The sequence below is a fragment of the Rhinatrema bivittatum genome, chromosome 9 (assembly GCF_901001135.1).
Source record: "Rhinatrema bivittatum chromosome 9, aRhiBiv1.1, whole genome shotgun sequence".
Classification (NCBI taxonomy): Eukaryota; Metazoa; Chordata; class Amphibia; order Gymnophiona; family Rhinatrematidae; genus Rhinatrema; species Rhinatrema bivittatum.
Window position 1 is genome coordinate 126,301,336 of NC_042623.1, and position 16,686 is coordinate 126,318,021.

General features: G+C 39.0%; 1 protein-coding gene across 5 annotated transcripts in view; it reads right to left on the reverse strand.

The window, feature by feature from the left end:
* The window catches only part of TBK1 (TANK binding kinase 1), a 185,095-nt gene that overhangs the window by 105,793 nt on the left and 62,616 nt on the right, over window positions 1-16,686 (reverse strand). For all 5 annotated transcript variants that reach the window (XM_029616461.1, XM_029616463.1, XM_029616462.1 and 2 more), the window contains one exon: window positions 12,430-12,540. In XM_029616461.1, the coding sequence (XP_029472321.1) occupies window positions 12,430-12,540 (111 nt within the window). The remainder of the gene's footprint in view (window positions 1-12,429; window positions 12,541-16,686) is intronic.

A 16,686-nucleotide genomic window follows, 5' to 3' on the forward strand; every position in this document is an offset into this window, starting at 1 on the left:
ATAGAGGTGTTTAAAATCATGAGAGGTCTAGAACGGGTAGATGTGAATCGGTTATTTACTCTTTCGGATAGTAGAAAGACTAGGGGGCACTCCATGAAGTTAGCATGGGGCACATTTAAAACTAATCGGAGAAAGTTCTTTTTTACTCAACGCACAATTAAACTCTGGAATTTGTTGCCAGAGGATGTGGTTAGTGCAGTTAGTATAGCTGTGTTTAAAAAAAGGATTGGATAAGTTCTTGGAGGAGAAGTCCATTACCTGCTATTAAGTTCACTTAGAGAATAGCCACTGCCATTAGCAATGGTAACATGGAATAGACTTAGTTTTTGGGTACTTGCCAGGTTCTTATGGCCTGGATTGGCCACTGTTGGAAACAGGATGCTGGGCTTGATGGACCCTTGGTCTGACCCAGTATGGCATTTTCTTATGTTCTTATAAGTTCTTGGACGAGAAGTCCATTACCTGCTATTAATTAAGTTGACTTAGATAATAATAACCACCGCTATTACTAGCAACGGTAACATGGAATAGACTTAGTTTTGGGGTACTTGCCAAGTTCTTATGGCCTGGATTGGCCACTGATGGAAACAGGATGCTGGGCTTGATGGACCCTTGGTCTGACCCAGTATGGCATGTTCTTATGTTCTTATGTCTGTGCCACTACTGCAAACAGGTTCAAAGCTTGTGAGCTAGCACTTCCTGTTTGCTGATCTTGTGCATCACGAGAGCAGCAGAGAGAAGTTCCAGTCTGTAAGTGCTGAACCTGTTCATGGTGCTAGTATAGATGCTACAACAGGGTGGTTAAAAGCTGCAGGATGAACTCCTTGCACTCCTCTTTCGGGTCCTGCATAGCCAAACGTCTGGTGTGTGTATGGCTGGTGGAGAAAGACTGTGCAGCCATGCATACCTTAGGAAACATATTGGTAGCCGGGCTGTATTAATCCTTTATTGCAACTGATTTTCCTTCAACACTTTTGCTGGATCTCCTCCAGTTTCCTGAAGCAAATCAGGGGAAGGTTCTGCAGCAAAGTTTTCAAAATTCAGTGGCACATTTGCATAATTTTCCATATTAAATAATAGAGACATATTCCAAAACTATTTAAAATATAATGTTATCCATCTAAATGGCAAGGTTTGATAGATTCAGCCTCTTATCCAGCTAGATTTTAGCTGGTTAAGTCATTATTCGGCTAAAATCTAGCCGGATCAAAAAAAAAACAAGAGGCTTTCTGGGGGCGTAACTGGAGGGAGCTACTTATCTGTCTAACTTAGCTGGATAAGTAGTGATAGTCAAACTTACCCAGATAAGGTACTGGGCTAACTTTAGACCTGCTATTAAACAGGTCTAAAGTTAGCTGGTTTTCATATCTGTCTAACTTTAAAATTATTTAGATATATTCAGTGACACAGCCACATCACTGAATATACCAGCTAAGTTAGCCCGATAAATCTTATCGGGCTAATTTACTTAGCCAGCTATGTCTGAATACTCAACTCATTAATTGTATTTAATATTTTCCAACCTTGCTTGGGTGTCTGTATAATGTATTTTGGTCTTTATGGGTTTTTTGGGTGGGAAGTGATCTCAGGTGGATGATATACAAATATGTAGCCAATCAATCCCCCTTCTACCTTCCCACAGTTAATCCCTTCTCTTACATCCCCCTTCTCTTCCCCCTTTTTTCTTTTTCTTTCCTCTATCTTTCCCCTCCTAGCTGATATCTCTTACCCTACCCCTAAGGTCAGTACTTCAACATTATTTTATTTCATGGCACACTTTCAAATTGGCTCAAGCCTCATACAAAACCAAAATATATTTTGCATGATCCTAATCTCCCTCCTTCCCACTGGCAGGAGAAGAGCAGCACTTTTTAACCTGAGTGTACACCTGGAGGAATTCTGATCACTCTATTTTAAAATTCTTCTAAATTTTATATACCTCATTTCTCAAAACAATATAATCACTGAGCAATAATTTAAAATGTAGTACGGAACAAAACTACTCAGACTCTGAATTTGTTAATGTGCAAAATTTCCCCAGGAGTACTGTACAGGTACATAAGGAGGCCTGGCCTACTCCCTCCAGACTTGAAACACTCTCCAGCACTTCCCCTCCTCACCGACCCAAGCTCACTCTTCTTCCTCAGGTTTGATCCCTCATCCCTCTCTTCCTCCCTCTTCCAAGGCTTATCTATGCCACCCAGTTCTCTCTCTCTATTCCTATCCCCAATTCTCTCTTCCTGCCCGCCTCCCCCATCCTACACTCTCTGTATTCAACTCTCCCAGACTTGACCCTGCATCCCAAAGCTTGCTCTTCCTCCTCTGCTTGGTATTTGACCCTCCTTCCCAATCAGAGCTCTCTCTTCTTCCTTCACATGTTATCAGCTACCATGTCCCTCCCTCTTCCTTCACTCACGGGACCCAGGCTGCTGCATCCCTCCTCTTCTGGCCTACATGGGAATGAGACAGATATCGTGGTTTCATGATCCCCACACCAAATTCAGCACAATGAATATAAAATTCTGTGCATGAAGGGAATTCTGTGCATTTGAACTTGTGGCATAAATAAGTGGATCTTGTGAGATTACATGGCCCCACTCATTCACACATCAAGCTGATACTGGAAGAGGAGTCAAATGCAGGTAAAAATACTGATCTCCTTCTGCCAGGGAAGGAAGGGCATAAGAGTGGGTAAGGTTACCTCTTAATTTTCAATATGGGACACTTCTTCCCTGTAGTGCTAGTAGTGAGCGAGTTCATTTTGGTGGGAGAGGGAGGTTCAGTGAACTGTCCCCATGGAAAATTTATAGTAATTACTCTCAAAATATAACTAAAAGTACATTCTTTAAGTTTTGTTACCACAAAATATTTTTGGCCCAGTATAAAAGCCTCTGTGTTGGTGGTTATGTCCTGCATACAAGAGAATTAGTTATGCAACAGAACGTCAAATTAGTCAAACTATTCCCAAAATGTAAATTCTGAACTGGTTCTCAGGATATTTTACACTGATGCATCATTAATATTCTCTATTGGGAAAGAAAGTTTGTTTACCTGTAAAAAGCTCTCTTCATAGACAGCAGGATGAATTAGCCATTATGCATGTGTGATATCATCACAGACTCAGCTCTGAGAGCTCAGTAAAGACTTTATTGAACATGCGAGAACATGCACACTGCCTCTTAGGCCTCTCAGTCTCTCCCAGAACTTAAGCTTTAGCAAGAAAGTCAACTCTCCAGGGAGAAAGGAAGGTATTAAGAATTAGAAAAGTGAAATCATATGCTCTTTTGTCAATTAGATAGAAATATTATTCTAGATCAAAGCACACAGGTGTCTTGACATAGTGTATTTGATGTATTTTATAACTATATTTTCTTGTTCATTTAGTGGATTAATAACTTAAGAGGTTATAAGATTTCTAATTCAGGCAATCATGGGCTCACTGTAAACTATTAGAAGTCCACAGTAAAGAGAGTCTATATATATTACGGTCCGGATACTTGGCATGGCTGCTATTCTATTCTGATTACGGCAAGCCCGAGGCTCTGGCAGAATTTTTAACTCTTTGGTAAGCAATCACTTTGAATTTCATTTTTGTATCACATGACTTGATCTTAACCGACTTGATCTGAACAATCTGAATTTATCTGAACTGACAACTTGATACGACTTGATGACTTGATTAGATCAATTCAACTTGATTATATATTTTCCTCATGTAAAATAAAAGTTATATTCTTCTGAGAATATTTTTCTGACCAAGTAATTTGAGTGGCTCTGTTCTCATAAATAATTAACTGAGCTCAATAAATGCATTAACTATTAGGAACACTAATGTATTAACTTATGTGACATGGTTTTCTAATGTCAGGAGAGTAATCTTTTACAGGTACACTGTTAATAACATCTCTCCACTATCAGAAAAGAACAGAGACAATTTGGCATCCCAGATGGGACTACTCATTACTCAATCAAAGTTAAAATTTCAAAGGAGCTCTTTTTCTTAAAAACTTAGGAACCTAGCATAGGGTAGAAGCCCTAAATAATGGCTCAACAATTCAGGGGCTGGCTGGCATTTCAACTAGAAGTCACTGTGCAAAGCTATCCAGTTTTAGGTGATCAAGAAAATATTACTTTTAGAATTCAGCATGTGGTACAGGCAAGCGGTATTTAACTGATGAATTACATATCCAAGATACTGCTCAGCAGTCCCCTGTCCAATTACAAATACCTACTTGGAGAATAGTAGATAGACAAGTAAATAGACGATTCTATAATTACTGCTACGGCACCAAATGTGTCAGGTTGGCTCAGCAGAGCATTAGAAATCCCTGCCTCAATTAACAGGCACAGACCGATTGCTAGAGAACCTTGGACACCAGAAGATCCTATTTCAGAAGGATACTCCTCAGCTACAGCTGTTGAGGTGGCTAATTTAAATGCTAACCAGTGTAAAACTGAAATAGCATTAATGAGAAGTATTACAGGAGATAAGATGAGGTCTGTAGAAGGAGCAGCTGTTATCAGACATGCTGCAGCACCGGCTTTAATTGCCACATTACCTATAACTCAAATAAGGGTTGTTATTGGTTCAACACCCACTAATATTAGGAATATTGTGGTAAGGCTAAGCAGTTTAATTGCTGGAATTGAAGGTAAGTGCTAATAATCCTGATATCAGGCGGAGAATAATTAATGCACTGGTTCCCAGCACATGTGCGCTAACTCCGTCAGAAGCTCCTACGTGGGAAACAGCCATTTCAGCTTTATATACAAAGTCAATGGGTGTAGTTCCTGTTTCCAGGCTTGACATCCTAAGAACACTATATCAGAAGAATGGGCTAGGTGTAGCCTTTAAAATGGGCCTAATATTTACCCAAGGAAGTTTGGAATGGTTTGGGATATATTGAGAAGTATAATAGCTTCTCCACATCTGGTAGCAGAAATAAACAGGAGACTCGAGGAATATATGTCACAGATGTAGAAAAAGCAGGACACACAGAACAAATACTGTCAGAAGTATTTCACATTTTTGGCCTTGACCCTTTGGGTCGCTCTCATGGCAAGGGTCCCAGGGAGGGATCAGGATCTGGGGGACATAATAATCAACCCAGAAGGCAAGATCGGTGGCAAGGAGTGAAGCCAGAAGTGTCGTATGACTGACAGCCCAGGGAGCCTAGAGACCGGCCCCGTGAGATTAAACTGCAAGGAGGAGGTATATCTGAAATAAAACCCTCACCAAGATATGATCTTTGCCCTAGGGTATATGCCCTCCAGCGATACGGAGCTAATCCTGGGAACCAGCTTCCAACGTACAGGTGATGATATTCAGATAATCGTCCCCCGGGAACCCAAACCAGAATTCAACAGCTCGCTTCTACTAGTCCAAATTAAACCAAACCATCCCCAAAGATAGGTCCAAAGATAGGTACACAGGGAAGCACTGGTCCCAAACCTACTGCAAAGGTCCAGAAAATTAAAATTACACCAGAAAAGACTGTTAGTGAAGAATAATAGACTGTGACATGAACAGGCTTTCTTGTAAATATGAGAATCATTCAGCTTTGGGACAATATGATACAATGGCAGAAATTACTTGTTTTCCCTGACATTGACTAGAAGAGGATACCCCAGTAATTAAAAGACTGATTAATACCTCTGATTTTTCCCCTGATGGTAAACAGAAATTGAAAGAACTGTTATACCAATATATGGACTTATGGCAAGCCTGGGAAAATCAGGCAGGACATCGCAAGACTGAACCTATACATATAGCTACATGCACAGAGTTACCTAAGAGAGAAGCAATTTAAAGTTAATCACCTAGCCATACCTGTTATACAAAAGGTTATTGATGATTTAATCACACAAGAGGTCTTGATCCAAACATTTAGTCCTACGAATATTAGTGTTTTTTCAGTCCCTAAGCCAGATGGGGCTTGGAGAATGGCTTTAGATTACAGGGAGGTAAACTGGGTAACACCGTTAATTGGCATACAGAACTGTCATTCTAGCAGTATATTGTTACAACTTCCAAGGTATACCTATAAAACTACATTGAACTTGTCTAATGGGCTTTGGGTTATACAAAGCACAGCTGACAAGTTGTCAGCTGTGCTTGGGGTGGCACCCAGTTTGTCTGGACGCGCCCAGTTTGCCTGGACTCTCCTGCTTGGGGTGGCACCCAGTTTGTCTGGACGCTCCTCCCACAAGGTTTTTTGAACTCTCTAGCTAATTTTTCAGTAGATGTGACAAACCTCTTAAAACACTTTCCTAATGTTGCAGTTTACGTTTATGATACCTATATCACTGATCACACTGAAATTGAGCATTTAGAAACTTTTATCACAAATCTGGTTAATTTTCAGAGATGCTGGATATGTTGTCTCCCTTAAAAAATCTTCTAAGGGAAAATGTGTGGTGGATTTTTGGGGATTCACAATATCAAAGGCAGGCAAAGATCTGACCACTAGCTTTAAAGAATAATTGCTTCAGCTGCAACCTCCATCCACACTGAAGCAATTATAATCAACACTGGATTTTTAAATTTTGGTAGAAGTTTGTACAGGATTTTTCAGTGAAAATGGCACCTCTTTATAGAATTTTAACAAATTCAAAGGGAGGACCACTAATTAATTGGACTCTAGAAACATAAGCATGTTTAACATCCCTGATTGATGATTTGAATCAGGCTACTGTGCTTTCGGAGCATGATCCTGCCCAAGCATTACGTATGGTAGTGTCCATGGATTTCAGGCACTGCTAATTGTATACATTTTCAAAACCATGATACAGGGAACAATTTGCATCCTGGTTGTTCACTCCAGGTGAGAAAAAGTTTTTCCTAGTTAAGAAATTAATTGCAGCTATTTTTAAAGGTATTTTGATGGGTAGAGATCTAACACAGGGACAGAAAATATTTATCTATCCCCCATTAATCTGGGGGATAAGTAAATATCCAGTTTGTGATCAGAAAGCTGTGCAATGCAGGTGGTTGAAATAGTTAGCACTCTGAGGATCCGCAGCTAATATTTCATTATGACACAACCTTGGCAGACTTGCACTCACTCTCTGATGCTGTAGAAGAAGTGATGGGAAATCAGCATTTATTTATTTATTTCTTTTATATACCGACATTCAATCGAGATATCATATCGGTTTCCAGATAACTAAAGGAATAGGGTGGTAACAGCCCTATTTTACATTATAACATGGTAATAAATAGATATAAGAATATTTTACATTATAACATGGTAATAAATATAACAAGTTGTAACAGAACTAACAGGAATACATGGAACATTAGACTATAGTATACATATAGTATACTATATATATATGTATATAGTATATGTATATAGTATACATATAGTATATGTATATATACATATATATATATACATACATGTATATATATATATACATACATGTATATATATATACATACGTATATATATATACATACGTATATATATAGTATATATATATGTATATATACTATATACATATATATAGTATATGTATATAGTATATGTATATAGTATACTATATGTATATGTATACTATATGTATATAGTATACATATAGTATACATTTAATACCTCTCCATTCTTTAGTAGAATGTGAGTCAGTTTTTTTATACTGATGGCTCAGCCATCAAGTCACATGATTCTGCTAAACATAACGCTGCTGGAATGGGAACAGTGCTAGGCAAATTCACCCTAAATTTCCATGTCATTAGGTAATCATACAGCTCAATATGCAGAGATTTCAGCTTTTAGTTTTGCATTCAACTGGCTCAGAAATAACTTAAACCTGTATTAATTATCACAGACAGCATGCATTTGGCATGATCTTTTAACTATGATCTGTCTACCTGGATCTCTAATGGTTTTGTTACGGCCAAAAGAAAACCCCTACAACATGTAGCTATGTGGATAAACATCCATGAGCTACTTTTACAGTGTCCGAATATACAGGTTATCCATGAGCCGGGACACAGAGCTCCTAGGACTTTCCCATACACAGTGGGAAACTCCCTTGCAGACAGTCTAGCACAGGCTGCTGCAAATGCAATCAAAGTGATGGTTATTACCTATATGCCAGGTCTTGATGAGGAACTCTAAGATCAAGTCATAGATATACTATGAGAGTATCCTCAAGACTATTTTAAAGACTACACCTATGAGGTAAAAAATGGGGTGTGTCATGTTTTAAAGCCTGAAGTTTTACGAATTGTACCTCCCGTAAAAGCATGGTTGGGACTGGTTAAAATGGCACATTTCTCTTTAGGTTACCTACATGGTGGTAAGAATGCCACACTATCACAACTAAGGGTACAATATTAGTGGCCTAATGTGGCTAAAATGGTACAGAGTTTACTAGCTAAATGTGAACCTTACTTATTGGTAAATCCGAATACACGACCAAAAGTGCCTTACCTTTCCCCACCGTGTGCTAATAATCCTTATGGTCAAATATATATCGATCATACAGGACCATTGCCCCCATCTCATGGTAAACATCATGTATTGGTATGTGTTGACCATTGTACAGGGATTTGTTGGTTATACCCCGTTAAGGCTACCTCTGCTAAACACACCTGTGAGGGTCTCAATTCATTGGTTGCACTTGCTGTTCCAAAAGTCCTGTACTCTGACCAGGGACCTGCCTTTACTTCACAAACTTTTCAGTCCTGGCCAGAAGTTTTAGGCATCACTGTAGATTACAGTGCGCCCCCCCCCTTACAACCCCCAAAGTAGTGGCAAGTTGGAGAGGAAAAAGTCTGATGTAAAACGAGCATTCACTAAATTGTTGTGTGGACATGACTTGCAGTGGTTTCCATCGATTCCTATGGTACAATTTGGTCTGAATAGTTTACCTGACTTGGAAGGGGTTACACCACATAAGAAAATGTTTGGTGTTGATGTTAATACCTCTTTGGATTTATTGCCTGCCCAATCCTGCCCACAGAGTCATCTGTCTCTCTTGCAGGAGTTGCAGACTTCCCTGACTGACTGTGAAGTTTCACCATGCCCCCCCTTTCACTTGTTCCTGGCCTCCTTGTCCAGGAAAGGGTATCTACTCTTAGACCTCTACGCCCATGTTGGCATAAACCCGTTCCTAATTTTAAAGTTATAAACCCTAGAACGGTAGTGATTTTTGACAAGAAAGGACAGGAACAGATAATATCAATTGACAATTTGAAAATCACTCCATTTCAACAGTAGGGTGTTCAGGATGGCAATGACAATCCAAGAGTGGATGTGGTGGCAGAACAGGCAAAAGAGGCAGGAACACGTGGAAATGGAGCTGATAACTTCACTGACAGAACCTGGTTCCATATCTGTTGAGATTCCTATGCCTCCAGAAACCTCAATAGCAAAGCCTACTGTAATTCAATGGGTAAAATATAAACTTCATTTCTTGTATACAGCATTCCCAAAAGTTACATTATTAGTACTGGTTTTAGGTTTAGCCCCAATTATGATCTTCAGCATATTCCTGGGGGTTATTTTTCATTTGCAGTGGAAAGCTGTGATTGATCAGCTGGGACAGTTAATTGATTGTTCATTGAAACAATCAGACTGATGCATTAACTCCCACACACAGACAAAAAAGAGAATTACATATGAATTAAATGTCTGCAGATATTAAGATTTCCCCTGTCTCATAAGGACTGATCTTTCAGCCTTATCCATACCCCATAGTGGTTAAAGAAAGGGTTCTGGCCATATAAACAATAAGTCTAATAGAGGCTGAAACATTAGGACATACTTTAGGTATACAAAAACATAATGGCGTTACACAACTACAGCAAGTAGTGAATGAAGAATTAAGGGATTTACAACAGTACTGGAATTTGATATACCCTTAGACTCTTTATAATTTTAAAAACCTTTAGATTCTTTTTATAATTAGGAGACATTTCGTGAATTAGTATTGTTATCAGGAGTTTGTACATTGTTATATTATGACATATGATCATCCTAGAAATTGGCCAGCTAATACTATTATAGCAGACTATTGTCCAATTTCAAATCCTTACTTAGGGGAAAACAGTCCTTTGAACTACAAACGATTTCCTAGTCAGGACTATAGATATGATCCTCCTAATTTTTTAAATCATAATGGTACACATAGACCAGGTGAATATCAGATTCCCCAATGGGCCCAGAATGTCACTAGTGTTATATTCTGTGCCCATTCCTTTTATGGAGACTGGTGGAACCATGATGAAACTTATAATCAGAATAAAGCTTTACTTTTACTAAAACTGAAAAAAAAAAAAAGTAACAATAATAATGAAGGAGAATTATAAGATTGGCAAGGCCTCTTCAGACAAACTTTTGCAGATACTTTTTGCACTTATCCCGAGTGGACAATGATGACAAACACTACATGAAGGTGACTGTGGTCTGTCAACCAAACAGATTCACAATAAGATGTCAGGATATGAGAACTCAAATAAATCTCTCCCTTTACATCCGTATGCATGTCACTTTTGGAAGGAAAATGTCTCTATGGACAATAATGCAAAATGGATGAATGGTAATGAAAATCCAGAGTTTGGTTACTTAAGATTCCACAACTATTTCCCTGGTCCAATTTGCATTAGCAATTTAATATGAGTAAAATGAATAGAGTATATAGCTTGTATTCACAATTCAAGAATGCTAATCTGACTGAATCCTTTGAGACCCATCTACGAGAAATGAGAATTAAATATTTCAAATTTAAAAATGAACTACGTAACTTAGGAACAGGAAGAAGCATTTTTTCTTTTAAAGTTAAAACAGCCATGATCAATAAAACAAAAAAAAGGAGATCTGCAACATCTTACCAAGAAGGACTACATTTACCACAGAGAGAATGGACATCAAAGGTTGGTGGACATATAAATAATTGGAACATTCAGAGAATAATAACTGAGAAGACCGATGAAGCTCTACAGAGAATAGAAAAAATTTCTGACCTAAATGATAATTCATTAGCACATGGCTTGTATATCCTTCAGGATCATATCGTGCAGGTATTTGAAGTAAAAACCAGTAGAAAAAGCGTGACCATCTAGATAGCCTTGGTTCAAAACCCCCATTCCCCACCCCCCAAATGTAGCTTGGAAAAAGTGCCAACCTTACCCCCCAAATCTGCCCTGTTTAATAGCTATCTTTAGATGCTCTGCAAGCATCTGTCCAGACTGGGTATGGGCTTCAGAATCTATGCAGACAATATCCAGTTCTTTGGACCCAAAGCCTCCATTTGGGCTAATACATTTGCTTTAATGTCTATCTGCATGTTTGCCATTGCTTGGCCTAATAGTCTATAGGCCATAACTTACTTTATTTTATGTATTTATTTGCCCAGGTTCACTTAGAAAACAACTATAGGCCTTCCAATTTAGGTAGGTTTTTGATCTCGGTGACTAAGCACTCTCTCTCACACACAGGCTCTCAATCACATACATACTCTCGTTCACATATGCAGGCTCTCAATCATTCACATACATGCTATCTCACTCACACAGCACCTCAAACACATATGCTTGCTCATTCACTCACTCCCCCACCCCCCGTGGAGAAAGGAGTCCCATCGGCCGCGGGGGTTGAAATTGTTCTTCATTTTTCTCCAAGCGGCGCTGCTCATTCCTCAGGCTGCGCCTCTCTTCTCTTTTCGGGCCGATGCTGCCCGCACTAGCATGGTCTCTTCTTCCCACGCACGTACCCGCTGCTCACCACTTCCTTTTCTGGGCCGGGGGGGGGGGGGGGGGAGAGAGCGGGAAGAAGAAAGCATGCCGGCGCCGCTGACTCCAGCTGTCCTGCCGCATTCCGCCTGGGATATCAGCGTTTTAAGCCCGGGCGGAGGACCTATTTTGCTCGGATAGGGGGAGCACCTGGGTCAGCGGGGGACCGGGAAGTGTGGCGACATACCTGTGCGTTCTTGGCGACACACTGGTTGAGAACCGCTGGCTTAAGGAATTTGATTTTTGCAGGCTTTGTGTGAGTAGGGTTGGTACAATGTCAGTTTTTGTTGGTTGTTTTGTGCATTATTTTATTTTGGGTGTTTTATGTAACTCGCTGTGAATTGTGAAAAGGTGGGGAATAAATCCTTTAAAATAAATAAACCATCAATTTTTAAAGGTGGAGAAGTCTGATGTCTTCCCATGAACCTACCTACACACAAAATTTGGTAGAGAAAGGTCTGTTTCAAAGTTATAAGGAGAAACACATACAAACCACAAATATTTGTTATGGCAATAGTGCCAACTTTGATCCCCTACCCTTTCCCACCCACAAACACTCAAAAACTTTGAGAAATGGAAAGGTCTGAGGCCTCAAAACAAAAACCAAACTGCAACGCATACAGACATTCAGTACCATCTGATAAGCCTCTGTTTATATTGAACAGACGCTATAAACTTCCAAAACTTACGTGGAAAGGCTGCAAGAAATAGGTAAATCCCAACTCCACTCAATTGGTCCATTTTCTGCTTTCTGTACACCAGATATTGCCCCCGCAGGCTTGCAAGTGATTATTTTATACCTTTGAAAATTTAAATATATACAGACAGCATTATTAGTCTCAGTAAATATAATTTCTATTACTATTGATGTATTTTTAAATATATTTGATATACTTGAATTGTGTACTGATATAAACATCTAAACCAAAGATCTCTAAACAGTTAAGGAAAGTGTCCAACAAATACAATGTCACTAGCAGTCGATTAGCCTTATGAAAAAGGAGATCCAGTTGTGGCCTTGTAGCTGAAGAAGCAATTTAAATAATAAAATTAAGCATTCTTTCTAAAATTGGCAGTGCCTTTAGAACAGGTATCATCTATTAAAATTTGCTTGACTTACAATGAGCCAAGTATTGTGACTGCCGTGTCAGTCCACTTAAATATGAAGAAATAAGAGTTAAACAAGTTGTGAACAATACCTTTTTATTGGACTAATGCACAATATTTGTGACTATCTTTTGAAATCTAGTCACAGATGTACTGATTTAGTTCAATAATAAGGTATCACCTACAACTTGTTTGACGACCTTCAATAAAATTTTAGCTTAGAGCACACAACTAGGATACCACATATTATTTGAGGGGAAAATATTTTATTATAGGTTAAACCTTTAGAAAGGACTAACAAAAAAGCTGTTGGAATAAGTGAGCTCTTGGGATTACATAGGGTCCCTTCTTCAGATTTCAATTAAGGTTCAAATACGGTTGACCGATACAAGAAACAAAATTCTCAAACAAACAAGTAGAACTTGACACTTTCTAGATAGCCTCAGATCAACACCCCTACCTCATGCATTATTTTTTGAAAGATGTCAGTTCTGCTCTCTTCTCCCAACTCCCAAAACCACTTCCCAACTATAACTTTCATTCCATATATCTGAAATTCCTCATGCCTTCTATCTATATATTAACTTACATTCAGATCAGCCCAGTTGTTGTGCAGTTCTAAGCACTTAAATATTCCTACATACATTTCCTATGGGCAAATTAACCACTTCTTTCTCTCCCACCTCTACCCCACCTTTGTACCTCCATATCACTCCCAAATTGGACATTTGATGGCATGCAAATGAAGTTCTTCATACCCTCCATCCTGATATAAAATTTCATTCAGATCAGCCCAGTGGTTCTGGAAATCTAAGCACTTGCATTTCATTCCATGCATTTCCAGTGGAAAACTATGTACTTTACCCCACTCTCTGTGTACCCCCAAATCACTCCCAAACTTTGAAAACCAGAAAGTTCATGTCTGCCCACTTTAGTTCAGCTCAGTCTCGCAATTTAAAAGTTATAAGATGGGGACACACACACAATTTGATGGCATTGACAACACTTATAGGATGCCAATACAGCCTATTCTGTCAATGCATGTGGGCTGACAGAGTTAAAAACCAAAACCAAAAACGTTTCAAATCATAATGGGGCAGATAAAAGTGATGCAGGCCCCTGCAGATGATGCGTCATCCAATGGGGAAGAAAGAAGCATGCCTGAGGCTCAGGTGGAATGACAGAAATGATCAAGTCACAGAGCTAATATTTATAAGCATGGATACCAAATTAGAGATCATGGTTGATAACACTATTCAGCTGGTGTTTTCTGTCCATGAAAAAGAGGCAATCAAGGGATTAGAAGGCCATGTGAGTGACCTAGAAGGTTCTCTGATGATCTATGCCAGAAAAATCAATGCACTTGAGAGAAAATGCAAAGGAATTGATAAATGGCAGGAGAATTTAGAAAATTGTAGCCATCATAACATTAGATTGGTCAGTCTGCTGGAGTGAGTGTAAGCGTAAGATGCTGCTGCCTTTCTCACAAGATGGTTCCCGGATTTGCTACAATTAAAGGTGAATGGAGGCATATACTGTAACATGCCTTGATCCAGCAAAGAAAAGGCGAGAGCTAAATCTCAATACATCTAAAATACATTGCACTGCAAAATCAAAATTGATAGAGCCTAACAGATGACTACATGTGATGATTATTATACAAGAGGGAGATCATAAAAATGTGACAGCAATGATACATGCATGAAAAGGGAGTACATACCACATCAGTAAACATCTTTCTTCATATGAGCTTTTTAATTACTTGAGACTACTTTTAGGACGATGCAATATCAGGCGCTAAGGTAAGGGTGCCACTGAACATGTGGTTGGACGTGCTAGACTTACGTCCAATGCAATACCAGAATTAGGATTTTCAAAACGCGCGTTCAAACCAGTGCACAGCTAATAGCATTCATCACATGTAAATACATGCTGATGAGGCTATTAGCTAGTACGCCTAATGTAAAAAGTTACCACGCGCTGGATATGCATGGTAATACGCTGAAAATTTAACACTAGTCCCGGAACTCATGTTAAAGCACCCCAAGTCATGCACAGAAAAGCAGAAAATACTGCTTTTCTGTGCTTTTCTCTGGTTCCTCCGATTTAATATTGTCACAATTCTAAGCTAGAGGAACCACAGAAGCAGCATAAAAATAAAATAAAGGTCTTTAAAGCAGTCAGGTTAGGAAAAGAGACCCTCAAATTATGAGCATCCATTTTCCAAACCTGTTGTTGTGCACAGTCAATGGGCGCTCGATGCCATGGACATGCTAGGGACACACAATTTATCCCTAGCGCATCTGTTTTAGTGCAGCAGCTCATTTGCCTATTGCATCAAGCACCCAGGAGAAGTGATTAGGCGCGCATTAAAAAAAGTACGTCCTAATTAATGCTGACATTAAAATTCTGGCAAAGGTCCTGCAAATGAGAATGAAGCAGGTTATTCTGTTTTTAATACAAGAAGATCAAATGGGTTTTATCAAGGGAATATTATCTACATATAACAGATGATTCATTAATGATAATTAATTCAAATAGCTAGGCTTAAACAAATAAAATTACTTCTATCTCTTGACCCTGACAAAACATACAAACAAATCGCATAGGATTTTCTATTTGCGGAATTATATAAATATGTATTTCCTAAAGATATGCTTCTGTTCCACGTGCAGGTCCCCAGAGACAGGCAGAGCTCGAGAGTTTCAATGCGTGGATGAGACGATGGTGCAGGGAAGGGGGATTCAGTTTTGTAAGGAATTGGAGAAACATTTGGGAAAGGGGGAGACTTTTCCGAAAGGATGGGCTCCACCTTAACCAGAGTAGAACCAAGCTGCTGGCACTAACTTTCAAAAAGGAGATAGAGCAGCTTTTAAACTAGAACAAGGGAGAAAGCAGACAGTCAGTCAAGCAGTGCATGGTTCCGAGAAATGTATCCTTGAAGGATACTAATGAAACAGGAGGAGTTAGGGCATCCCAGCAGAGAGGTTCCAATAAAAGCAAACGTAGTCCATGTGCCTATACATAAAAAAAATCACTGAAGCTAATGATTTCCGAATTATCCCTAACAACTGAAAAGCAGGTTGTTAATACAAACAAAAAAGACACTTTGAAATGTCTATATGCCAATGCCAGAAGTCTAAGGAGATGGGAGAGTTGGAGTGTATAGCAGCAAATGATGAGATTGACATAATTTGCATCACAGAGACTTGGTGGAAGGAGGATAACAATGGGACAGTGCTATATCAGGGTACAAATTATATGCAATGATGGGGAGCATCAACTTGGTGGGGGGTGGCACTTTATGTCCGGGAGGGTATACAGTCTAACAGGATAAAGATCATACAAGAGACTAAATGTTCAGTAGAATCTATATGGGTAGAAATCCCATGTGTGTTGGGAAAGAGTACAGTGATAGGAGTATACTACCATCCACCTGGACAAAATGGTCAGACAGATGATGAAATGCTAAGAGAAATCAGGGAAGCTAACCAATTTGGCAGTGCAATAATAATGGGAGATTTCAATTACCAAATTATATTAAGGAGAGTCAACACAGTAACCAGATAGGAAAACTGTCAAAAAAGAGGGAAACTGATTTTTAATTCAAAATATTGCCTATAGTGATGGTGTCATCAAGCCAGACATTGTGATTCAAACCCAAATCCAACCGGACTTCTAATCATTCACCATCACTTTAAAAAATCTTTAATTATTTTTGTATGAAAACTATTTTTGTGTATTTTTTTCTTTTTCAATATCATAAAAAATAGTCCAAAGGACTTCTGTACTTCACTCCATTGATAACGTGAAGATAAGAAATAGCAAAACACTGCCGA